The sequence below is a fragment of the Sceloporus occidentalis genome, unplaced genomic scaffold, assembly GCF_023333645.1.
Source record: "Sceloporus occidentalis isolate IW3139 unplaced genomic scaffold, rSceOcc1.0.p SCAF_2, whole genome shotgun sequence".
In the NCBI taxonomy this organism is placed as follows: Eukaryota; Metazoa; Chordata; class Lepidosauria; order Squamata; family Phrynosomatidae; genus Sceloporus; species Sceloporus occidentalis.
The window spans coordinates 175,472,841-175,499,139 of NW_028316982.1; the positions used below are offsets into that span (position 1 = coordinate 175,472,841).

At 40.5% G+C, this 26,299-nt stretch overlaps 1 protein-coding gene across 2 annotated transcripts; it reads left to right on the forward strand.

Annotated features, from left to right (window-relative positions):
- Positions 1–5,331: 5,331 nt before the first annotated feature.
- Positions 5,332–26,065, forward strand: LOC149319369 (glycogenin-1-like). Of its 2 annotated transcripts, XM_089511559.1 has the most exons (10): positions 5,332–5,400; positions 7,989–8,152; positions 12,682–12,823; positions 15,193–15,367; positions 17,101–17,263; positions 17,835–17,961; positions 19,539–19,761; positions 20,998–21,132; positions 22,644–22,748; positions 24,133–26,065. In XM_089511559.1, exons 2-10 carry the CDS (start codon positions 8,146–8,148, stop codon positions 24,286–24,288), a joined length of 1,233 nt encoding a protein of 410 aa, XP_089367685.1. In that variant the 5' UTR covers positions 5,332–5,400; positions 7,989–8,145; the 3' UTR covers positions 24,289–26,065. The 2 variants fall into 2 exon arrangements, with proteins under 2 accessions (XP_089367685.1, XP_089367686.1); XM_089511560.1 differs by lacking the exons at positions 22,644–22,748; positions 24,133–26,065 and adding an exon at positions 21,392–21,477.
- The last annotated feature ends 234 nt before the right edge of the window (positions 26,066–26,299 follow it).

A 26,299-nucleotide genomic window follows, 5' to 3' on the forward strand; every position in this document is an offset into this window, starting at 1 on the left:
CATTAAGCTTCTCCCATACCACACCATACAGAATCCCTAGTAACATGGGGTTTTTTTTTTTTTGGTACTAATATTACTCATACATTGCAATTCCCCTGTATCACTGAGTGTAATGGCAATAGTTGTGACATAAACAACTAGCAAAATTAAAGTTATACATTTAAATTACAATATCATACACATAGCCTAAATGTATTTATATGTACATAGTTTCATCTGGTTAAAGTATACCTTTGGTAAGATGTGATGTATTTATAGAAAATTTTTAAAAAATAATTTCTAATTTTATTTTTACAAAAATTTAATTTTTAATTTTAATTTTTAATTTTCTTAAAAAACAAAACAAAACGGGCCTCTCCTTTCTCTTCTCCCAATCTGAGCCTCACCCCAATCACCACATCTCTTCCACAGCTCCAACATTTTAATGGGACACAAGCGAAAGCCACAGCCCAAAGGCAAATGTTTGGGGAGTAGGTTTGTCATCCCTACTTAGGGGAGGAGTGGTCCGTACCTCCCTAGTGATGCCCGTAGAGGCAGACAGTGCCACACCTCCTTGGAATAAATTTTACCAATAAAACCCTAAGACTTTAAGACACTTATCAAGAAGAAATCATACTAAGATGGCTCTGTGAATTGACATTTAAAATCTGGTGCCTGAGATTCATTGTTAAAAAAGTTCAGCTCTTGAGGCAGAATGGGTGATTTGTTTTGGCTTGGTTGGCACAGCTATCAGTTTGGTAGAGAAATGATAAAATGTAGTGGGGATGTTTTACACAGCCTGCTGCCATGCCAAAGGATCTCTGGACTGGGGCCACTATATAAAAAGGGGCAGGTAATAGTGGTGGGCTTGCACTGTGCTTTATAGCACTATGGGTTTTTCTCTTCAAATGTGGAATGAAGAAATTTATGGCAGTACTTTGTGTCTTAGCTTTTTAAAAGATACAACAGTTTTCACTATCGTATTTGCTAGTGTGCCAGTTACTGCAGGATGTGTGGGTGAAGGGAGGAGGCTAGAATTCCTGAAATAGAACTCTTGTTCATTTCAATTTTGAAGAACTGTGCCAACTGTACTGGAAAAAAGATTTAAATATATTGTTATGGTGCACACTGAAATAAAATTGAAAATGGTTTGTGGTGGATTTTTTGTTGTTATAGTAATTCCTCATTCCTCCCAGACTAGTATGCCAGTCCTATTCCCATCCTGTGCATTTTCCTCATGAGTCTCTCTGTGTGGAGGATCTCCACAAGATTCAGTATGCTACTTTTCCAGCACCCTGAATTTTGAACAATGACAAGTGTCCATGGTAAGGAGACTTCTCAAAAGCCACCTTCCCCATTCTCACAGATTTAATCTGTCTAGTTTTATAATGACCATGCAAAGCCTCAGTGATTATGTTGCCCTAGCAAAACAATGTCAACACTGTGTGAATAAACACAAAGGCCAGCAGGTGTGATATGTCAATGGCAGACTTCAGGGTCTCTGAGCCCTGAGTGAGTGGGGAAAAGCAATGAAAAGCAATGGTGCCTGTGACCCAGACTAGATGGGAGGTGGTTTAGTTTGTGGCAAGGAAGACTCAACCTTTCCTCTTTGACCCATTTTTCAGATTAAAATCATGCAAACATACCAGGTGGGGCTGGCCCAAGACATTTTGCTGCCTGAGGCAAAGGAAAGCAAAAGCTTATGCTTTTGTGGTAGAAGCCACTTGAAACCTATTTCAGTGCTAGTTTATTTTCTTTGCCTTCAAGCTATTTCTGATTTATGATGACCCTAAGGCATCAGTTTGTGGTCAAGTGTTGCCTTAGGGTCATCATAAATCAGGTTTATATGGTAACCTGACCACACCTGAATAGGAGGCATAGAGCAGGCTGCATGGGACACACAGCTCTGTCCTCCATCACCTCATTGCCCACCTTCTGCCACTGATGCGCCTACTGCACCACACTACCTCAAAGTTGTAGAGGAAAAAGAGGAGGAAAGAACAATAGGCTTATCTGTTCCCATGGCCAATGCAGCAGCAGGCAAAACCTAAGGGGCAGGGAGGTGGAGTTGCAGGTGTCCTATCCCTCAGTCTACAGGGTTTGAGTGTGTTTATTTAAAGGTGGGCAGCTGGGACAGATTAGAGATTCTGTTGGTGTACCGCCAACCCTGCTGCTCAACAGTCTCCCTGCCTGAGCTATCCAGGGTGGTCTCGGGGGTGGTGTTGGAGTCTCCTCAGCTTATATTGCTGGAAGATTTCAACATCCATGCTGAGACTACCCTGTTGGGAGTGAATCAGGGCTTCATGGCTGCCATGACAACCATGGGTCTGTCCCAAGTGGTATCCGGCCCCACTCATGCAGCTGGGCATACTCTAGACTTTGTGTGTACAGAGGGGGATGCTGGTGGAGCTCTCTACTGTGCCATTACTTTCTGGTCAGGTTTAGACTTGCTGGAACTCAGATCCTCTGCTGGGATAGGGGACCCATTAAGATGGTCTGCCCCAACTCTTGGCGAGTTTCCTGCTGCCTTGGCAGATGGTTCTGTTGAAGCCCTGGTTGATCTGTGGAATGGAAAAACTACCAGGGCAGTTGACATGATCACTCCTAAGCATCTCATGGAATGGAGCTAAACCAACCCCTTGGTTTTCTAAGCAGCTGGCAGCTATGAAACAAATGTGTCGGAGACTAGGGTGACAGTGGCAGAAATCTCAGAGTGAATCTGACCGAAAACAGGCTAAAACAACCTGAAAACATATGGTGATGCAATAAAGGCAGCAAAAAAAAAAAAGGCTTTTTGACTAAAACTATTGAAGAAGCACAGAACCACTCAGCTGAGCTGCTTTGAGTGGTCAAGGATCTTTATAATCTGGTCCTGAGGAGAATGTCAGCCAATCAATAGTTCTCTGGGAAGAATCTGCCCACCATTTTGTTGATAAAATTGCTTGGATTCACTCTGACTTAAGACGCCAGAGTTGATACAGTTTCGGTGGATGTAACCTTGGCCCCTGCTTGTCCAGTATTGATGGATACTTTTCAATGCGTGCAGCCTGATGATGTGGACAGGATCCTTGGAGAGGTGAGAACCACCACATGTATACTAGACCCTTCCTGGCTTATTAAACAGGCCAGAGGAGGACTGGTGGAGTGGGTAAGGGAAGTCATTACTGCCTCTTTACAGCAAGGCAGGGTCTGAACACACCTGAAGGAGGCTGTGGCAAGACCTCTCTTGAAAAGTATGTAGTTTGGGGATACGTCTGGATTCAGTGTTGAGCCTGGAAGCCAAGGTATCAGCAGTGACCAGGAGTGCCTTTGCACAGTGCCCATTGAGGGAGAAGTCAGACCTAGCCACTGTGGTACATGCCTTGGTTACATCCTGTTTGGAATATTGTAATGCACTCTTATGTGGGGCTGCCTTTGAAAAGTACTTAGAAACTTCGACTGGTCCAAAGAGCTACAGCCAAGCTGTTAACTGGAGTATACAACTCCCTTCTTGAAACAGCTCCATTGTCTGCCAGTCCGTTTCCAGGAACAATTCAAAGTACTGGGTTTGACCTATGAAGCCCTATATGGCTTGGGTCCAGGCTACTCGAAGGACCGTATCTCTCTGTATGAGCCCACCAGAGTATTGAAATCTTATGGCGAGGCCCTGTGTTTGGTGGGAACAAGAGAGAGGGCCTTCTCAGTGGCTGTTCCCAAACTGTGGAACTCTCTGCCTGGAGAGGCCAGGATGGCTCTATCATTGCTTTCTTTTCGATGGCAGATAAAAATGTTTTTATGCCGCCAAGCCTTTGCATATTGACATGGATGCTGTTTTGATTTTGTTTTAATGAGTTCGAAATTTTAATAATGTAATGTTTTTAATTGTTTGCATTTTTTCATTGTTTTTGAAACTTTGTGTTTTTAATGTTTTATATATTTTAATTTGGACTGTTTTAGATTTTTTGGCTGCCTTGTGTCCCTGTATGGGGAGGAAGGCAGGATATAAATAAACATAATAATGATAATGATAATGATAATAATAATAATAATAATAATAACAACTTACTAAAGGAGAATTTTTTTAAAAAGTGCATGGGTTCCAGGAAATGGACAAATTATTGACTAGTGAAAAATATTTAGTAATATTTTTAGAAGATTGGAAATGCTTGACAGATGTTTTGGGAAAGAATGGAAATTCCTTGTACTTGGTGCGCTTAGCATTTTTAAGGTATGTATATAACATTTTAATAAAAAGTGTGTGTGTGTCCGTGTAGAGAGAGGATGCCTCCCACTGCTAAAAGACAGGAAAAGTTAGTTATTCTATAGTTTATATTTTATCCTGCCTCTGGCAGGATTTAATGTTTTGAACTGATTGTTTCTGTGAAAGGCCACACAGATTTATGGCCCTATACAAAATAAATAAATAATATGCAGGGGTAAGCTGTGTTGGCCATTTTGCAAATTCAGGGGAGTTTATCAGACAAGGGAAATTGGAAGTATAATCCAATGGCAATCTGAACGCCACACACAAATTTGGGCAATGGGAAGTCAGTCCCGGTGGGTGCAATCATGGGGTTTCACGTTATTGTGTGACATGCAAATTTGGGCAATGGCATGCTATTTTGGGGCAATGGGAAGCCGGTTCGAACGCAGTGAGCATTTATGTAATTTTGCTAAACTAGCAACTTTACATGAATGCATTCTGGCCCCACTTTCTTCTCATTTGAAATTAAGTGAAATTCCTCACATGTGATAAACTCCAACGTAGTAAATTCAATTGTTTGAATTAAATAAATAACAGTAATTGGCTGCCCTCCTCTTGCCGCAGCTTGCCTGGCCCTTTCTTTTCCCTTCCTCAGGTCTTTTCCTGAGGTTATTTCTCCCCCACCCCTTTCCTTGTGGTCCTTGGGGGGCTTAGCAGCTTTAAGGGGTGCATCTAATGATGATGATGGGGATGATAATTAAAAAAAAAAAAGGGGGGGGAGACTTCCCACTGGTAAAAAAGAAGAGAAGCCCTTTGCCCTCCTCCCCTCGCAAGTAGCCCTGCAGAGGGGCACAAGGGGCAGCACAAAAGGCAGGAGAAGCCATGTCAAAAGGGGCAGCCTAAAGGCAGGAGGAGAAGCCCTTTGCAGCAGGTCTCCCTGCACTCCAGGGACTAAAGGGGCAGCCAGCCACCTGCCTGGCCCTCTGGAGCTCCGCCTCCCCTCCTCTCTGCTCCAGGCCCAGGGAAGGAAGGAAGGAAGGAAGGGGGCAAGGCTGGGAGAAAGAGGCAGGCAGGGAGGAGCCGCCTCCTGGCTGGCCAATGAGGGCCAGGAGGAGGCAGTCTGGAGGGGCTCCAAGGTGGCCTCCAAGCCCTTCTTCGGCTGGCCCAGGCGGCGAGGCGAGGCGAGGAGAAGAGCTGCCTCTGGAGGATTGCCCTCAGAAGGAGCGGGCCCTTGCAGGGTTGGTAGCCGCCATGGGAAGGAGGGAAGGAGGGAGCCTCTGGCTGCAGGTGGGGAGAGTGGCTCCGGCAAAGGACTAAAGGTGGGCAGAGGGGCTGAGGAGGCAGCCAAGTCCTCGAAGGGAGGCAAGGGGAGAGCAGCAGCAGCAGCAGCAGCAGCAGCAGCTCTGGGCCCTTGAGAGGCAGGGAGAGCCGCTGTCCTGACTGCAGAGGAGGGCAAGGCACCCACCAGAGAAGCATTGGGGGATACTTGCCCATAAGGAAACATTGGGAATTACTTGCTCAATGTTTCCCTATGTTTCCCTATAGTCAAATGCTCCCCTGTTTTCTGATGGCAAGTATTCTCTAATGCAGTGGTCCCCAAACTGTGCTCTTTAAGGGTTTTTTTTTGGGGTGTTTTTTGGACTTTAGCTCCCGGAATCCCAGACTATTGGCCAACGGGGCTGAGGCTTCTGGGAGCTGAAGTCCTAAAGCTCTTAAAGGGCACAGTTAGGGGACCACTGCTCTAATGTTTTCCTATGGGCAAGTATTCTCCAATGATTCTCTATGGGCAAGTATGGTTTCCCTGTGGGCAAGTACTGTCATTTGAGTAGCTCCCAGACATGACACCATATAAAAGCTAACCAGTCCTGCCAGTATACAGCCATGCTTCTCAGGCATACTCCAAATAGAGGACCTTTTGGAATTCCTCCTGGGCAGAAGGTCTGGGAAAAGGAGGACCCCAGTCACCCTGTTGAAAGGGTACTTGGCAGTGCCGGCTATGGCATCCATTGCAATATTGAAGCAGGCCACACTGCCCAGTTAAAGCAGTTTGGCTTTAACTGCTGTGATGACTCTGCCCTACATAGTTCTGGGTTTGGTGAGGCACCAGAGGTACCTGACAAAGCAGGCAGATTGCCTCACCAAATTACAAGTCCCAAGATTTTGTAGGAGAGCCTGTTTTTGTACTGCAGAAATAATTCAGTTTGACACCACTTGAGCTGCCATAGCTGAATGCTATGTCATTTTTGTGAGACATTTAGTCTGAGTCTCCTTCCTTGGAGGTCTTTAAGCAGAGGCTGGATGGCCATCTGTCGGGGTCGGGGATGCTTTGATTGAGAGTTCCTGCATGGCAGGGGGTTGGATTGGATGGCCCTTGTGGTCTCTTCCAACTCTATGATTCTCTGTCAGAGACCTCTGGTGTCACAACAACCTATATTCCCCAGGATTCCAAAGCACTGAGCTATGGCAGTTAAAGCGAGGATTATTTCTGCAGCGAGGATGCTGGCAGAGTCATGGCAGTTCAGCTGGTGTCAAACTGCTTTGATTCTGCAATGTGTATAAACCCCAGGATATCTCCCGCAACCACATCTTTTTAAGGTAGGGCATCTGAAGGAGCAATGGGCTAACTGCATTCCCTGCATGTCTCCTCAGAAGTAGGTCTTACAGAGTCCATTGGCATCTACCCCTTTGTAAGCATGCAGTGCAGCACACCTCAAAGTTTGCAATCCTAGTCATACCTAGAAATGGCAGAAAATGTAAATACAATATAAATCAGCATTGCTCTTGAAGAAATGTGTTTAGTATTATAGTGCATTGTTGTGACACATCCTTTTATGGTCTCCTCTCCACTTTTTCAGATGAAAATTACCCCAAAAGAAACGTGTTAAGTGTGCCACACAAGACTCATTTTTTGTTTTAACTTGGCTCATTGTGACCCATTCCTTTCCACCTCCCTTTATTGCAGATAGAGAAGTGAAATAAATGGCAAAAGCTATGAAATGGTTAATGGTTTGCTAGGAGAATCTGAAGAAAGGAACATGAAACTACTTGCTGGGCCCTTTTTGCTGGAGGATGTTATGTGTATTTAAGATCTCTCTTTAAAGGGCTTGCACTGAACTGTGAGGTTTTTTTCCTCCTTATAAAAAAAAGGGCAGTGGGTGTTGAAAAGGAGCAAAAACCAAGCATCATCATCATCATTTAATCCCCAATTTTCTCCAAGACTTGGGACTCAGTAAGATCTTTTTCTTCTCCTTCCCTCTCTGTTGTTTTCACCAGAAGGACAGTATATTTATAATAATAATAATAATAATAATAATAATAAACTTTATTTGTATCCCGCTCCTCTGAGAACAATTGGGGCAGCTAACAAGTTAAAAATACAAAACCTATCAAAACCCTAGTACCCTCCTCCCCTTAAAAATGTGTTAAATCTGATAGAGAATTAAAACCATAGAAGTTAAAACTGACCCAAAGGTCAAACAACATAACAATAATCAATATAATAATAATCAATTCTTGATTGAAGAAAACATTAGAACACATGAATATTTAATAATGACAAATACAGTTGGCCTTCTGTATCCATAGACATTTTATCCATGGATTCAACCATCATCTGCTTGACAATATTTTAAAAAATATATGAAGTCCAAGGAAAACATTGATTTACAATGTTATATAAAAGACTCCGTTTTACTATCCATTGTATTTAATAGACTTGAATATCCATGGATTTTGGTATCCACGGGAGATCCTGGAACCAAACTCCAGCAAATACCAAGGGCCCACTGTGTATAAGTGTTTAATATAATTCATTTGTCTTCAGCAGGAAACAAAGAGGCTAATCCCATCTGGTAGTTTGTTGACTGAAGCAGGCCTGATAGGAACAAATAAGTAGTAAGTAGAAGAGTTCCCAGCCTCCACCTTCTCCTCCTCTAATAGAGGCTTTAGTCTGTCAGCAGCAGCTTAGCCTGTTGGTTTTAAAGATGCCGGGTAAGTACTGTAGATCCCCCCCTTGCATTTCTCCTTCTGTTGTTTGTTTTCTGATTATCATTTTCGGGCATTTTTCGTACATTCATGTATGGCACATGATATTGGGTATAGCTCACCAAGAAGGAAGGAAGAGGATGCAGCTGTATTTGGATTTTTTTGTTGTGTCTTGTTTTTAGGGTGAGGATGCTTTTGGATACCTATGAAAATTGTAGTTTATCCATTCTAGGTGATTCTGAAGCTTTAAGGGGTTTGGTAGGCTGCCAAACAGTCCCCAGAGGAGCTGTCTGCACTCCACAGCTTGCTGTTTCCCCACCAAATTTAAGCAAATAACATTTTTTGAAGTTGGTTATAATCAAGTTGTTAGTCACTACAAGAGTGGATGCCTTATATCAATTGCTGAATAATAAGCCAGCATGTTTTTGTTGATTTGTTAGGTTTATTAATTGGGACTAAGAATTGGATTTAGGCCTCTGTTTGCATAAAAACACAACTAAAACAGAGTCCTGTGACATCTTCAAAATTAATGTTGTGTGCTTTCTGAGTTATGGTGACTTATGGTATTCTTGGCAAGATTTGTTCAGAAACATTTTGCCATTACTCTGAGCCTTAATCCAGCCCTCAAACTACTACATAATGCTGGTTCAATTCAAGATTAAGATATATTGCTTAAATTTGTTTTTGAACATAGGCCAGTCCATCAGATGCATTCTCTATATAGATGATACAGTTAGAAATGGAATGGATTCTTGTGAGGTCCAGGGTGGGTTTTACGCCGAGTGTGGTGGAGTCTCCTCCTTTGGAGGTTTTTACACAGAGGCTGGATGGTCATCTGTCAGGGGTGTTTTGATTGTGTCTTCCTGCATGGCAGGGGGTTGGCCTGGATGGGTGTTGATGTCTCTTCCATCTCTGTGACTCTATAAGAAGTGGAAGGCCATTTTTATTTTTTGTCTGGCTTCACTATCTGCATTAGCTATGATCTAGGCTTGGAACTGGCAAACTGTGCCTTTGAATGTGAAGTGGAAGGCTTTTATGGTCAGCATCCATAGTTTTTGTGGGTTTTTGGGCTATGTGGCCATATTCTAGAAGAGTTTATTCCTGAAGGCTGTTTGTGGCCCTTGACCCCTTCACACTGCATGTAGTTCCTCTTTCTGGTAAAACAACAAGAAGAGAGAGATGAAATAGTTCTTTCTTGGAATGGGAATTCAAATATTAAATAGATTTCAACCCCTCCCCACTTTTAACTTCAGAAAATCTATGGGGTGGACCAGATGGGTGCAAAGGAGTGGCCTGGGTCCGTTCCAACTGGATGTGGTCAGAATCCTGTTGTCCTCACAGCCCACTCCCAAGGCAGGCTTTGGATGCAGAGACTGACCATCTTTTCCCAACTCCTTTTTGCTCTGGTCTTAAGGACCAGAGCACAACCTCAGCATGGCTTCTGTCTGCTTTGGAGGCATGCATCATGTAAATGGCATGCCTTCAAAGCAACCAGAAGCTATTTCATTTGGCCAGTCTCAAAATCAGAAAAGGGCTTCCAGCCACTTCTGGGTTTGAGGTTTCTTTGGATGTGTATGGGGAGGTTGGTAGTCTCTGAAGACCGTGGAGAATCCCGGAGCAAAATATTGGCTGCCAGATCTGCCACATCCTACCTCTGATTAAGATGATTCTCCATTGTTCCTGCAGATTTTTCAAATCACTCTTTGTGCAAGGATGGTTTAGAACTGGTAGAATGCAGAATTGCCTATAATGAAGCAATTCTCCCTTTTAACTACTAAGAGTTTGTTTGATGAGCAGCACATCTGCTTTCAAAGGTAAACATCCAGTTATCGTAGTGGAGAATGCTTTTCAGATGCAGAAAGAAAATTACATGTTTTGCTTTGTTTCCTGATTTTTAATGCTCAACACCCACTTGCTTTTAAGGAGGAATTCATGCTAAAAAAATAGATGTAAACATCCTTAGAATTTTTTCACATTACTTACTTGCCATTGTACCATGGTCAGTTTGCAATGTATGAGATGTCTTTCCCCCTTTTACATCCCTGCAGAGTAATTGGGATGAAGAAACTGTAGCTAGATCATCCCTAAGGAAACTATATTACAAAACTGATGTAGTAATATTATTACACTGAAATGAAGACAAATATGCTGCTTTTCCATTACACAAGTGTGGATTATAGTTCCTAAATAAATAAGTATGCGTATTTGTCTACATATCAATGTAATAACATTGTTGTGCCAGTTTTGTAATGTTATTTCATATGCTGCTCTGGCTACATTTCCTTAATCCCATTTACTGTCCAGTGCTGTAAAAAATAAAAGGAAGTGACATTCCAAGCATTGCAACCTGCTCCCAACAGTATAGATTATGATTGCCTGTGAAACTATTTTGGTGAAAAGGGGAATGATACCACAACAGAGGAAAAGGGGCCATAGGCACTGCAGTGACATTGTCTTGCCAGCTCTTGAATAGCTTGCAAAGCAGCATGATCTCTTAACAGAGACAGCTTTTGCTGCTGTCACCTCCTCCTGCTATTGCTACATCTTGGTTAAGAATTACTCCAATGTAAGTGAGGCTTCCACTTGTGTAAGTCACCAGCAGGATTCCAACCAGGGACTTATTATTTCATATCCCAGTAAGCCCAGCAGAAGTGGTTTGGGAAATCATAAAACAGTGCATGAAGACTCTATGTGGATCCAACTGTGTGGGACACATTTTGTGGAAGTAAATATGGCAATTCGAATCTGTTGCTTACTGCTATAATTATTTTCAAGATTGATTACTGTCATGTGATACTAATAATAGAATCATAGAGTTGAAAGAGACTGCAAGGACCATCCAGTCCAACCCCTTGCCATGGAGGAACTCACAATCAAAGCCTCACATTTGTCAACAAGGCTCATCATTGTGCGGAGCGTTCTACAATTTAAACATCAGTACTTAATGTACTGAAACTGAGGAGGAATGGCCTAGTGCACAAGAGGATTTGGGGAGTGTGGCCACAGTGTGTATTGTTATACCTATGCTGATCACTGTTTTGTGTTCTTTGGGAACATTTGTTGAGGTTTGTTGATCACTACCTATTCAGCGTGTATGAACGAGACTGTAAATAGCTGTCACACATAGGCTGGCATCTTGTTAATGACTCATGTGTGTAAATGTTGCTTATGGATGTGTAAGGGGCTGTGCAGACTGTGTCTAAGGGACCGCCTGTAGCCGCCTTCACCTGTGCTAGATTGGGGCTGCAGCAACCACACGCCACGGCCTCAATCTGGCCTTTCCAGGGCACAAAAAAGAGTTGCTTTTTGCAGCTCTTTTTTGTGCCCTGGAAAGGATGTGATAGCCATGGTGCTGCAGCTTTAGTTCACAGCTTTGATGCTGCATTGTGTGGACGCAGCACCAGAGGAGCCCCGTGATGCCATGTGGAGTGGCACAGCATCATGCTGCCCTGGGGGCGGAATTGGGGGTGTGTGTCATGTGGATGGCATGCCTGAACTCCACTTCCAGGCCACCTTTATGGCTGGTCTGCACAGACTCTCTGTCTCTTCTCTTTGGACAGGATGCAGAGGGCTGCTCTCTTGTCCTTGTACTCTAACCCAAAACTTCCACTGTCTGGCAGCAATCAAGCTCTAGAAGCGTCTATTCCTGCTGTCTCTTATTTGTGGGTAGGGCAGGGTGCGGGGAGATGATTCAGACCATGACCTGTCTGCTCTGGGCTCTTAGAGGAAGACAGTGCATTTGTGAGCACACCCTTATCCCTCCCACCCTGACCGAGCTGAGACCATCTCCTTCATTATATGAATCAGCTCCTTCTCTACTGGTAAGTGATATCAGGAAGCAGTCTCTCTCATGGCTTGGCAGTTGCCAGGCAGTGAGAGAACATAAAATTGTGTGTGCAGAGTTATGTGTAGATTTAGGATCTTGGCCATATTGATAAACTGAGGATTATAACTGAGGTTGCTTAGCATCAGTGTCCTAAGAGCTCTGAAGCATCTATCTCTCTCCTGTTCTCTTATGTCTGATATAAGGCTCAGATCGATCAACTTGCATACATGTATGCTAGCATATACATAAGCATCTTCCATTAGTATGACTGCCTTTGTTTCAGTGAGGATAAATTGCCTGGATGGACCTCATTGTACATTAGGGGATAAACAGAAAGTAAAAGTTTGCTTTTGCACTGATCCACACATAGAACATTGACAGCAGGGCTATGTGTGAATCAACTGTAAGGATGGAACTAGATATTAAAGGACATTCATGGCTGACACCAAAAACATATTTTTTCATATTTTCTTTCCCAAAGAAGAGTGTGGCAATGATGTCATACAGTTAAACTGGAATCAAAATCCATCTGGCATATATAATTTTATTTATTTATCTCTCCGAGGAATTGTGGGTAACAAAAGAGCTTATTGATTTGGCATGTTGTCATAGCAATTACAGTTTGTATGTTTAGTTAGACAAGGTAAGGGACTGTCTAATCAGCTCCCTTGTACAGCCTTAAGTGACCATTGTAAATGCTTGTTTACAGTGACAGACCAGGCCTTTGTGACCCTTGCTACTAATGATGCTTACTGCCATGGAGCTTTGGTTCTTGGAGAATCCTTGAGGAACCACACAACAACTAGAAGGCTGGCAATACTAATTACACCTCAGGTTTCCAGTGCAATGAGGTAAGGCTGTGTTCCCAAATGCAATTAACACTATAATTAGAAAATTGAATTCTGTTCAACTACCTAATTACAAATAACAATAAGCAAACACTGTGTTGAGTGTGTACCTCAGTTCCCAACTGATTAGTGCAATTAAAATCACCTGCAGGTTAACATGCAGACAATATGGTTGGTTTTGATCCAGGATTGCTTTAACTTTCTAAAAAGCACCTTTCCAGACATGTCACTTTATTTTACTTTCTTCAGGTCCAGAACTAAGCAGACACTGATATGTTTCAATAACTATATGAAAAATGGACTCAATTAAGGATTTTGGGGTCCTTAGCCATGCTAATTCCAAAATCATATTTTAACACATACCATACTTATGGATTGTATTTGTTTTCGTAAAATTTAATAATAGTGTTTTATGGTATTTCTTTCCCGTTTCCAACTCATTCTCTTATACTACTTAAATAAACTATAAGAAAAGGCTGAAATATGTGCTGCAGCCACTGACTCAAAACCATAAGGTTGCGAGTTCAATACCAGTTCAGTACCTGTACTGCATCCACTCACTCAAAACCATAAGGTTGCGAGTTCAATACCAGTGAAAGGTCTCAAGATTGACTCAGGCTTGCATCCTTCCGAGGGTGCTAAAATGAGTACCCAGATTGTTGGGGGCAATTAGCTTACAGTTGTAAACCTCTTAGGAGTTTATCACACCTGAGGGCTCCCGTCATGCTCCTGTCACCGAAACGTCACCAAACAGCGATAGGAGCCTCCTGGTGGGATCACTCCTGGTGCTATTAAAGAGGAACGCTTCCGTTTTCGTCATGGAAGCATTATCGTAATTGTTTTAAAAAGGGGGCTTTTTAATAACGATTTAATCCTTTATTAAAAAGCCCTCTTTTTAAAACAATTATGATAACACTTCCATGACAAAAACGGAAGAGTTCCCCTTTAATAGCACCAGGAGTGATCCCACCAGGAGGCTCCCATTGCTGTTTGATGATGTTTCGGCGAAAGGAGCATGACAGGAGCCCTCAGGTGTGATAAACTCCTTAGGCACTGTTAGTTCAGTATGAAGCAATATATACATGAAGCTGTTTGAAATATTTGGTCCAGTTCAGCAAAAGACAGCCCAGGAAGCCATTTAAAATTATTCATGGTGTTGAGTCAATGGATAAAGAGAACTCTTTCTTTCCTCCTCTAATATTGTGAGGCTTCCTGGATGAAACTGACTGGGAATAGACTTTGAGCACATAAACAGAATTTACTTTGTACAATGAATTGCTATGCCTGTGATCCCATAACTGGATTGGTGAAATTAGTGAGCCTTTCTTCTGAGTAGACATGTTTACAATTGTATTGTGAGCTACAGAATTCACTACGTATAAATAGTTAAGTTTAAATTACTTCATCAATTATTAGAACATGGAGGATCAGTCTATGGAGAGCTATTGGCCATAACAGTTGCAGCCTGCAATAAAAAGGTAAAGTAGGCAGCTCCTGTTTATTTGTTACAAGTGTTGGCCATGCCTGCTTTCTCAAGAATCCGTACAATTTTCTTGGCCATCCAGTTTTCCATTCCCCAGCCTAGACAGTGAGTCAGCATTTATTTTCCTAATGCGCTGATAATTTTCTTGTGTGTATGGGAGATGCCACTTTAGCTACACACAAGTTGAAGCTCTTGAACATCAGAAATGATGAAAATGATAGCTAGAGGGAATTTGATATTCAGACACAGTATCTGAATACTAGATGGTGGGATCAAAGAGTAGTGGAGAGCCTTTCTGCAAGAAAGGAACATGCCTGTGGTTGTCTACCTGCAATTAGAAACAGAATCCCTGAGTAAATTAATATGGGATTGGATGTGAAAGAACTCTTCTGTTCTTAACTCACTTTATTCTCTTAAAAACCTCAAATATTTTCTCCTGTAGAGAAATAACTGCCCCGCCCCACCTCACCCCAAATTCCACTGCTATCAGTTCAAACATATGAACTGAACAATTCCCAGCATCATTTGATGGATGATTATCTTTAGCTATCTGTTATCATATGGAATATTCAGGTTAGGGGTGCTCTGGAATCTTAGATTCTGTGTGGAATGCTTGGCTTGTTTTCCCAATAGTTTGCTCCTGGCCTTCTCTTATCAGCAGACACTGTTTAAGGCTTTTAAAGTTTGTAGATCTGTGTTTCTGTTTTCCCACTGTGATTTTGGTCTCTCTCTTTTTTTTTTTTTAAAGGTTACATCTAGTTGATGTGAATTTGTAATGAATATCAGCTGCAGTTTTCAGTTGCTTTAATGTCAAAAACACTCTACTGCTTTTCTTGTAAAATAAGAGATCTTAAGGATCTCAATCTTCTCTTTTACTTCTTTTTTTTAGGACTGCCCTCAGCACTGTATTTGACACAGTGGTTGATGTGAATGAAATTGACAGCAATGACTCAGTGCACTTGGCTCTGCTGAAGAGGCTGGAACTGGGTGTAACCTTTACCAAACTTCATTGTTGGACTCTTATTCAGTATAGCAAATGTGTCTTTATGGATGCCGACACATTGGTAAGGGCAGCAATATCCTAAATGTTTGCCATAGTCCTTGAATGTGTATGTGACAAACCCCTATATCCTGAAGCAACTTATAGAACTCTGTTGGGCAAACTGAATAGGTCCAATATATATATTATTCTCTGATACCTATACTTATCCATTTGGTTTAAACCAGTTGTCTTTTGAGATACAAGATTAAGGTCATTATGAATGCAATGCTGGGTGCTAAATAGCTTTTGATTTGCTAGCTAGATTATTAATATATGAAATATGCTGTCACTCTAGTGGATAAACAAATCAAGTTCTGCTAAAAGGATAAGTTTTTTTAAAAACACAGATCCCATAAAAGTAAGGACTTTCTGCAACAACTTTGCATGTATTCTGAAAAAAATTAGCCAAGTAGACAACATGTAACAAGCCATAGTGCGTTGTCTATTTTGCTTTTATGTAGAATTATTTATGTTTGTGATTATTTCTCCCTTTCCTCCTCAGTGCATCACTTTTAAAATATTTGGATGTTTGACTGTATTGTTTTGAAAAGGAATAATTCTCACTAAGGTCTTCTCCTTATGTAAGACTGCATGGTTACAATGCACCTCTTGGGTTCTTAAGAGTTTGGCCAGGTTTTGTTAACTTTGTGCATCTGAAGAAGAAGTCCAAAGAGGAATCCTCATCCATAGCATTCAGGAACTCCCTGAGTAAATGGACAGATTGGTGTTGGCAGGTTCTCAGCCTATCAGTATTTCCTTTCTTTGGGACCCTTGGAACGTTTTATACAACACTCTTATAGCACTATGAATGTATTTTTACTGCCATGGAAATGTGACAGCATCCTTCTTTCCCACTTGTAGAACTCTTACAGTGTCACTTGTGGAAATCTCTTTGTTTTTTGTTGTGGAATTCAATCTGTGGAGATTTAGGTTCAGGAGATAATCTCTGATACCTACGCAAACATGTGCATAACATGCATATGAACACAAGGAGTGAAAAAACTGTGTTCTGGAAAAGTTTATTCCTGACGTTTCACCAGCATTCCTGACGTTTCACCAGTAACTGGCATCTTCAGAGAATGCTGGCATGGAAGTGAGTGGGGTATATATACTGTGTGACCTTAGTTTTAGAGGAAGTGTTTTACATGTTAACCTGTGTGTTGATCTATTGCTGAATGGCAAGGTCTTGGTGTCTATTTAATTAGTGATCCATTGTCTGCTGGGGGATCGCTAATTAAATAGACACCCTGTAAGCCTTGCCATTCAACAACAGACCAACACGCAGATTAACATGTAAATCACTTCCTCTCAACCAAGCGTCACACAGTAAATATATACCTCATTCACTTCCATGACAATATTCTCTGAAGATGCCAGCCACAGATGTTGGTGAAACATCAGGAATAAACTCTTCCAGAACACCACAAAAAACTATGAATGCCGGCTGTGAAAGCCTTCAATTTCACAGTAAAAAACCCTTTTCTTTATTGTTTAGGACATTAGCAGTAAGCATCACAGGCAGTACATTAACTTTAAAAATAGCTTAGAATATGTATCACATAGTTCCACATAAATCATAACACCATGTTTGTATTGATAATGACATCAGGAGAATGGTGAATGTTGTGAGGATAATAGGGCCTGAACAGACAGGCCAAAATAAAGCCGTTAGTTGAATGAATGAAGGACTGCAGCTCTCTAAAGTTGATATAGTGGACCTTTTCTGATAAGTCAACCTTGACATGTCCTTCCTAGGTACTATGCAATATTGACGAGCTGTTCGACCGGGAGGAATTCTCAGCAGCTCCAGATTCTGGTTGGCCAGATTGTTTTAACAGTGGTGTCTTTGTTTTCCAACCTTCCTTAAAAACCTTTAACCTCCTCCTGCAGTTTGCAAGTGAAAATGGAAGCTTTGATGGTAAGTTAACAGTTATGCTCCTTATTCAGTTGTTGATCCCATGATTAAATCAGTTTCTGAAACCTTACTAAATTCCATTGATTCAATAAGTGTGTTCTAGTTGAGATTAATATTTAGTTTTATGTACAGTAATTGGGTAAAAACACACAGTGGTTTGCTGTGCTTTTTATAAACCACTGGAGGGGGTTGCTGGTCATATTTAAATGAAAAGGAAACTTACTAAACTGCTAGGACAGTGTTGAGCTCTCAAAGACACCTGGTTATCATTTATGTGTCTTGCGTTTTTACCATACAGACAGTAAAGGCCTGTTATGAGCTCATAGATAGCCATTGCTTATTATGGCTAGCTTATTGTCAGAGCAGAACGGCATACTTAATTTGTGGATAAAATGCACAAGACTTTACGTAAGTATATTTCTGTTCCTGAGTCAATGGAGCAATAAGTTAAAGAGCATCAGTTGCCCTTTATTTGGTTTTGTTTTCTAGTCGGACATGCTGTCTGGGTGAGATCAAGTTGGTGGATTCATTTATTGATTCAGCCTTTTTCATATATATTTTTTATTTTTTTAAGGAGGTGATCAGGGACTCTTAAACATGTTCTTTAGCAACTGGGCTACGAAAGACATTAACAAACACTTGCCATTTATCTATAATCTAAGCAGTAGTGCTGTCTACAGCTATGCCCCTGCTTTCCAACAGTAAGTACTTAAATTAATTATATACAAGTGTTTATTAATTATATACAAGTGAGTGGTTGCATGAATTCAGTGCTGCAAACCTGGTGGTTCAGTCTAGCATGGACAAATAGTTTTCTTTGAACAGCAGAGGAAAATTTCATATACTCATGGAATTATATTTGTCCTTGCTGGCAATAGATGATTTGTGCACAAATGTTGAACATCATCAACATTTTGCTCTTTATTTTGTGACAATAAATTGATACTATTTCGGAAGCAAACCTAATATAGTATACAGATATGTTAATGACTGTAATGATGTACATTATTGGTCAAAAAGAGTAATTTAAGAAATGTGTGGAATATATGGTGGCTCTGAAGAGCCTAGCATTCCATAACTGTTTGAATGGTGATATGGTGGGAGACTTATTGATAATTGATGTCGGTTGTCAGATAGAAGGGGATGAATGAGAATGAAGTGTTTCTGGTGCCATTATGGTCTACTGACAGTGAGCTACATTATTTCTGCCTTGGGCCTTGCTCCATTCCAACTTCCAGCCACTGTGACCTCTGGGGGAGAGAAGAGCAGCCAGAATCTGCTGGATGTAATCCCCTGCCCCACTGCCCGTTTTTCTTGCTTATTGTGCCTTATTTAATTTGTAAGCTAGAGGGCAGGGAACTGTCAAATTAACAATTTGTAAGCTCTCTGGGAGTCTTTTTGGCCAAAGAGTGGGATATAAATACTGTAAATAAATCAATAAATCATAACGCCCAGCAAAGGATCCTAGTGTTGCCCATGGATGCAAGGACTAGCAGTCTTTGTCTCATGCTCACACATGGACTTTCTTCACTTCAATAGGCTGGTTCATTCTCCAGTGTTAGAAGAGGAGATGCACCCCCAGCCCCATTAAGAACATTGCTTCTCCTGTCACTTGTCCTATGTCTAAAGAGTTGAGGGTAATTTTTTTGACCCATCCAGAGAACCAAGGGTCACTTCCTATTTCCCAGGGAGAACATCATGGCCAGGGGAAGACATGTAAGGCCTCAGTCACTGGTTGAAGAATGAGTGGCTGCAGGGAGCTTGCTTCCACCATCCATCTCAATAAGATCACTGCTGTAAATGTTGTTCACTGACTAAAAAGTAGAAATGAAGGTCACTCTAGTCCCTACCATAGAGGATCAAGGGCTGCCACTTGTTTTGTCTCTTTTCAGAGAACACTAGCAAACAGTGTAACCTGCAACTAAACGTAAATGCTGTATTAAATACAGTATAAATTACTTCTTAGAACTGGCATCAAACTATACTGCCTTCTATCCTTTCCCTTTTTAATCTTATTTTTATTAATTTGCAAGCCTGAACATCTGTCTTATTTTCACTAATGTACAATGTCTGCAGTGGCATCATGTTTTGAATTTGAATTGATGTGAGACACTTGACTAATATTTGTTTGAAGCATAGGCAAAATCTGTGAGTGACTGAATGAATGAATTTAAAAAATGATTTCTTTCATGATGTCATTGGGAAACATCTCGCATCAGTATTTTAAAATGGTGCATAAGAGAAACTTGTTAAGACATTATTTTATATGTTCTTGCAGTTATGGAAAAGATGCAAAAGTAGTCCATTTCCTGGGACCAACAAAGCCCTGGAACTACAAATATTGTCCGCAGACAAGAACAGTTACAGAGGATGGGTTAGCACCAGTATCTCCAAGTCAACTGTCATTCCTTGAACTCTGGTGGATGACATACAGTTCAAGGATTTTACCATTGCTGAATGAACTGCAGGAGTCTTCTGAATCAAAAATCCAGGTGGAGCAGGTGAAATGGCTTTTTGAAATGGGAAGGCATCGCTGTTCTTGTTGTTGATGTTATTGGCCAAGATTCTAGCTCAGCTACTCTCCTGGCCTGACCCACACACAGTCCTACTTTACTGGGCAACAGCTGCTGCAAACACCAGGAGTTGGCTGTCCTGTTGGTTAGGATACAGTGGATTGGTATATCTACCCCCTTCTCAACTGATCTTTGGTGTGATGGTCAGAAGAAGGATTCCTGTTGCTATTTTCCCTTGCACCATAGATCACTAATGAAAAAGGGGGGACGGTAGAAATATCAGTCTTCTCAGTCAACAAGAGAACCGATTTCATTGCCTGCAGCAGCTGCTGGCCAGTAACTCAGGATTGGGGAACTTTTATGATGCTTATATATCCCTTACACTATTGAATATTGGGGGTGGGGGCAGTCATGAATATGAATAAGTTACAAATGCCTAACTCTAGTTTAATGCATTTGAAACTGTGATCATGAATTTGATCCATTATTGTGTTTAATTCCATGTAATCCCTTTGTGCTGTGACTGGCATAGACTGTATAATACTGAGGTTATGTTCAGTAACAGTGTGTGATAAGGCACAGGAGTTTGCTATTCAAAGAGAAAAGGATAAAAAAATTCCACTGGATACACTTGGAGTAGCTGTCTTAATCATGTCCACTAGGATGTACAGTTAAATGTTTACCCCCCTCCCTCCATATGGGGGTACAGCTATTCATCTGTAAAATATACCTTTAAAACACAGCTAGACTTCCATCTGAGCTTGATGAAAGCTGGGTATATGTGGTATAGTTAACTGCAAGAATTGAATGATCATAGTCAGAATTGTTTCTCATTTAAAAATGAAAAGCATCATCACGAAGAAAGTAGAAAACTGGCTGAGGAAGTACTTAGAAGAAATGTCATAGGGAGGCAAAGTTCTGCCAGCACAGGGGAAGTGAGAAAGAAATGCTGTTTCAACTCCTATTTTTCTCCCTGGCCATATTAATTTTTTGAAAATTATTTAATCTGTTCCATCCCAATCAGTCCAGTGGGGAGGAATTAATATAGGCCAGCTCCGTGATTTTCATAAATTACTGGCTGGTTTGAGGATATGTTGTGTGCATGTGTGGAAGCGGAAGTGTCCACAGAGCAATTTGGATCAACAGCTTCTCCCAAATTGCTCCAGGATGCTTCCTGGAAAATGTCAATGTTTCATTTCTTTCATTTCATTTTGTTGTTGTTAGCGTGATACCAGTACAGATGGCAATAAATGTGAAAGTGAAAATCCCAGCTTTTGCAATGCTTTGCTAATCTCAGCAGACAAAGAACAGGTGTCAGAAATGATTGAAAGTTTACCTGATGAGTTATCTGCTAAAGATGTAAGTACTTTTTTTCTGTTTCTGCTAATTAGTTATGGCAGCCTTGATTTAAAGAATTTGAATTGCTTAAAAATGTTAGGTTTATAGAGATTTCAACCATTTGATCTAAAACGTTTTCTGAGATTACCTTCAACTTTAGCAATCTTGTCAAATTAGGCTTTCAGTTGTAAATGTGTAAAAATACATTTCACTTTTAAAATGCCTGGCTTTGTATGAGACAGATAGAAGGAGTAATAATGACTTGGGTTTTTCTCATAAGGTTTTTGCATCTCACCTGAAGCCTACAGATAACTCTCTTAGATTCTTAGGAGAAGATGAACTTACTTGAGAAGAACGTAAGAAGAGCCATGCTGGACCACACCAAAGGTTTCTGTTCCCACAGTGATTAGACAGATACTTGTGGGTAGCCCACAAGCAGGGCATGAGTACAACAGCACTCTCCTGCTTGGGCTCCCTGGGAACTGTTACCAAGAGGCTTAGTGTCTTTTGATACTGAAAATAATATTTCATTATCATAAGCAGCAGCGATTTTAGTCTTCTTGGCAAGATTTGTTCTGATTCGGTGTCAGCCCTCTTCTAGAGTGTCATCTGCAGTGGGCGGCACTCCCTGCCTCCCTTAGTGATGCCTATGGAATTCTTGCATTTACAGTTTAGGGATGCATGTTCTGAATTATCACTCAGAGGGCTTTAGTGCCTCCCTAAAATACAGATCCCAGGATTCCATACAATGCAGCCATGACAGTGTAGGTGAAATCAGAGTGCTATAATTGAATTATGTGCTATAATTGAATTGTATGAAAGCCTCCCCCCACTGTGATTTTTTTTGAAAAATGTTTTTAGGGTTCTAACTCACATGGAGTGCCTCCATGTGTATCAAGGGTTCTTCAGATAATCACTCTCTCTGTGAGGAGACCAATGACTTGGGGCAAGGCTTGTGGGCTTCCACACATTTGATACAGCCCTATTAATAAGGCTAGTCTGCCAGTCTTCTTTTATTCTGTTTCATGCAGATCAACCTTTGATTACAGTTTCTTCCTTCTAGAATAGGGATGAGGCTTATCAAATGTCGGCAATCCAGTCCTAAACAAATTCATTTTCCAGTATGTTATGATTTTACCAAATGACCTAAGTTCCATGTTAAATCTGCAGCTCTTTTCAGAATAAGCAATCTTTAGCTGATTCTGCCTGGAAACTTAAAAATACTTAAATGGAATGAAGTTCTTGCATTTTATGAAATAATCTCTCTTAATAAATGCACTCGGTAGTGGTGTTCAAGTTCTTATCCATTGTAAGATGTAAAACAAAATGACTATATGCATTTCAACAGAATAAACTGGTGGCTGTTACTGAAGCTATAATATTTCAGTTTGGAAAATTATTTGCATTGAAAAATATATTTAGGATTATTGGGAATAGTGAGGGCTGGCCTTGGGGGGGGGGGGGCTGGCTTTTAATCTGAGTGTGCATAAGGAAAAATGGTCATAAAACAACAGAGGCTTTTTCCCTCCCAGTTTGTACAGGAGGATGAATGCAGTTCTGATGTCCACATTTCTGAGCCAAGCAAATCATCTGCAGCCTCTTTTCTTCAACCTGTTCTTCAGCCATCTGTGGAAACAGTAAAGACTTCTTATGCTTTACTTTCAGCATCAACGATTTGTGTGTGTGTGTGTGGGGATTCATTTTATAACAAGGCTACATCTATGTCAGCCTTTTTCAATTCCAGTGTCCTCCAGTTGTGTTGGACTATAATTCCCACCTCCTTAGTCAACCAGCTATGAGGTTGGGGAATAATGGGAGTTACAACCTTAAATAGCATGAAGACATCTTTTTGGAAAAGGCTGATACATTGCTTCCTAAAATAAGGTTATACAGAGAGTTAATTGTCAACATGACTTGTTAAATTTGCCCCATATTTTTACATCTGAAGTGTATCTTAATGAGTGGAGCTAGTCTAAACTAGATGGTCTGAAGCCATTGAAGTAGTGGTGGTGGCAGAAGTAAATCTGCCAAAGATGTAGCCATGTTAACCTAGAAAATCAGTGTGCAAAGGGATCTTGTAGCAATTTTTAGACTAGCTAAAAAAAAGAAGCTGATAGCACAAGACTTAAGCCTACTTCCTCAGATGCATCTATGAAAATTCATGCTACCAGCTTCTTAGTCTCAAAGGTGCTGCAAAATCCCTTTGCATATTGAAAAGATGCAAATGGAATATATTTCCTATAGCATATTATGGGGATTAAAGACACAGACTGTAATCTTATTTATACTTCCTTCAGAGTAAGCATCCTTTTGCACAAAAGGACCTACTTTAGAGTTGTCACCTAGCACACATATACTCTTACTTTGGCACTCACATGCAGAGGATTGTACTGTTTGGGGACTTGACAGCACTCAGAATCCAAAGTTATGGGTTAGCTTTCTTTAGGCATGAGACACTCAGGGCAAATACTCTATTGACACCTCTGTTAACACCTCTATTGCTACCGATACCAAAACTGTTTGATAGCATCCCCCCCATCCCCCCTCTTCTAGAGGAAGATTAATTTCTTCTGCTAATCTGCCTGAAATTTTAATGTATTTCTATTGGATAGTTTTAAATTTTTTGATGTTTAATCTCTTTTTATGGGTTGATCACTGCTTTTATGATGGGGGGAGGGTTAAGGTTTGGGGTTTTTTAAATTGTAATTTTAAATTGTTTGATGTTTTATTTATACTGTTGGAATCCACTTTGATTCCTTTGTGAAAAAGTGGAATACAAATAAATAATAATAATAATAATAATAATTACTACTACTACTACTACTTATCCCCATTCTGATATTCTTGCGCAACCTGATTTTCTGTAATAATATGTAGCTCATATTTGTGTCACTCAGAGCACTGCAAATTCAACTGTTTGCATTATTTAGAAACATGAAGACTTTTAAACTTAGCTGTTGGGTAATTAATCTGATACAAACTATGATTCTGAACCTCCCCTGTCTTTCTGTTTTCTCACAGAATAAGGTTACGTGTTCTCTTTCTGAGCTATCCATTCAGCCAGAGAAGCCAAGTGCAGAAGCTGAACAAAGAAAATGGGAGGAAGGCCACATAGACTATCTGGGGAAGGATGCTTTTGAAAACATTCAAAAGAAGTTAGATTCCTTTCTATTATAGATCTAGCTTTTCTATTCATATGGAATCTGATTACTGTTTACATTTGCTAATGTCTGTGAAATCTCCAAGACGCTTGCTGCATTTTCAAAATGGCTGCATTTTCTAAACACATCATTGTACGTACTGTGACAGTAATTGTTCTTGGAGATTGAAACACAGTGAGCTTGTAAAACTGCCTTATACTGAGTGAGACCATTGGTTCATCTCATCCATATTATTCTGCTTGTTAGCAAGCTACATACTCTTCTTGGCCTTGCTGCCTGAGAATTTTTTTTAAACTGAAATGCCAGTTTTAATGGGGATATTTTTTCCAATGTAATGGACCAATGTTATGTTCTTCAGGATTCATTTGCATTCTCTTTTTGGGGGGACCAACTTCTGATAGAATTGACTAGACCTCTTTATTCATGTAGCGTGATGACTCTCGGCTAAATACAAAACTCTGCTTTTAATATCATTCACAGTATCTGATGAAATGTTCTCACCTTCATTTAAAATAATGGTAAAACTGCTTTCTACAAATAAACCAGTCACTACATTCTGCTCCAAGAATGGAAAATGTATGGCACCAAATGTGGTTGGATGGCAACTTCCATCAGCCCAAGTGTTGTTGGACTGCAACTCCCATCAGTGTGTTCTTGTGTACCTTTCCTAGTGGGTCAATAAGGTTTTGGTCTTTGGCTACAATCTGCTTACTTACCTTGGAAAGATTCACATTAAACTCAGTGGTGCTTACTTCAAGCTGATACATATAGGATTGCACTACGCATGGTGAAGCAACAGCTTACTGAGATTGCTTTTGATTTTCTGTACCCACACGTATTACTACAGTCAGCCCTCTGTATTCATAGACTTTTTTATGCACAGATTCAAACATCCACAGTTAGAAATATATTTCAAAAATGTATAAATTCCAAAAAGCAAACCTTCATTTTGCCATTTTATATAAAGGACACCATTTTATTATGCTGTTGTATTTAATGGGACATAAGCATCCATGCCTTTGGTTCCAGGGGGTCCTGGAACCAAACTCCACTAGATACCAAGGGCCCACAGTATAGGGTTTTAGGGTACTTATAAATGTCAGATTAATTACTAAAGAATTGTGTGAGTACTGTATTATACTTCTTACAACAACAAGAAACTACCTCCCTTCCGAAAAACCCATATAATTTTGTTTGTATTAAATTAGATTTAATTGATGTTGATCTCCTTTCTGTATTCTTACTCTGAATATTAATTAGGCTGCCATCCTACTTAACATTTACCTGGGAATTAAATTGCATTCAATTCTTGAACTTGCTTTTGTGTAGAAATGCATAGACTGTACCACCATATTTCCCTGAACATACTGATTTCATCTGGGTTTGGAGGCTAAGCAGCATCAGGCCTTATTACTACTTGATAGAAGACCAAGAGATAATATTGAGGATCTTCAGATTGGGCTAGGAAAGGATCCTGTCTGAATCCCTAGAAAGCTACTGATAGATTTACTGGGCTACTGCCCAAGGGTCTGACTCGGTATAAGGCACCTTCCTTTCCTCCTTTGATGGTGCTGGTTTAGTTGGAAGGGTCAGATTCAGAACTTACCATTTGTTTTCTTTCTAAGTAGGGTTTTCTTTAATAGTCGCTGATGCTAGTTTAGTTTTGTAAGCTATAGGAGGGAGATACTCTTCTTAACAGTATATCTGCTTTTCTGTTCACACTTGCTGCCCAGTAATTCTACTTTGATATTGTTTGGTTTCATATATAGCAAAAGATTGAAATCCTCTCTAGTCCTACCCTGTTTTTGTAACATTGTTCATTATTGAATAAAAATTTTATATTCTTAATTTCTATATTGGCCTGTTTTCATCATCCTATTAATTAGTTTGGGAATTGTGTTAACTATTTATAGATAATATAGGTAGTGTGAATTACTAGGCAGCACATTTGGGCTGTATTTTAATAAATTAGTCAGCTTTTTCAAATGGCAGTGACAATATGAAGACCATCATAATTTAGGTTTATC

Excerpts from the sequence above, each read along its gene's own strand:
- LOC149319369 (XM_089511559.1), top strand. Across the intron at positions 12,824-15,192 it reads CAGGTTTCCAGTGCAATGAG|GACTGCCCTCAGCACTGTAT; the intron begins GTAAGGCTGTGT and ends TCTTTTTTTTAG. Across the intron at positions 22,749-24,132 it reads TTCAGCCATCTGTGGAAACA|AATAAGGTTACGTGTTCTCT; the intron begins GTAAAGACTTCT and ends GTTTTCTCACAG.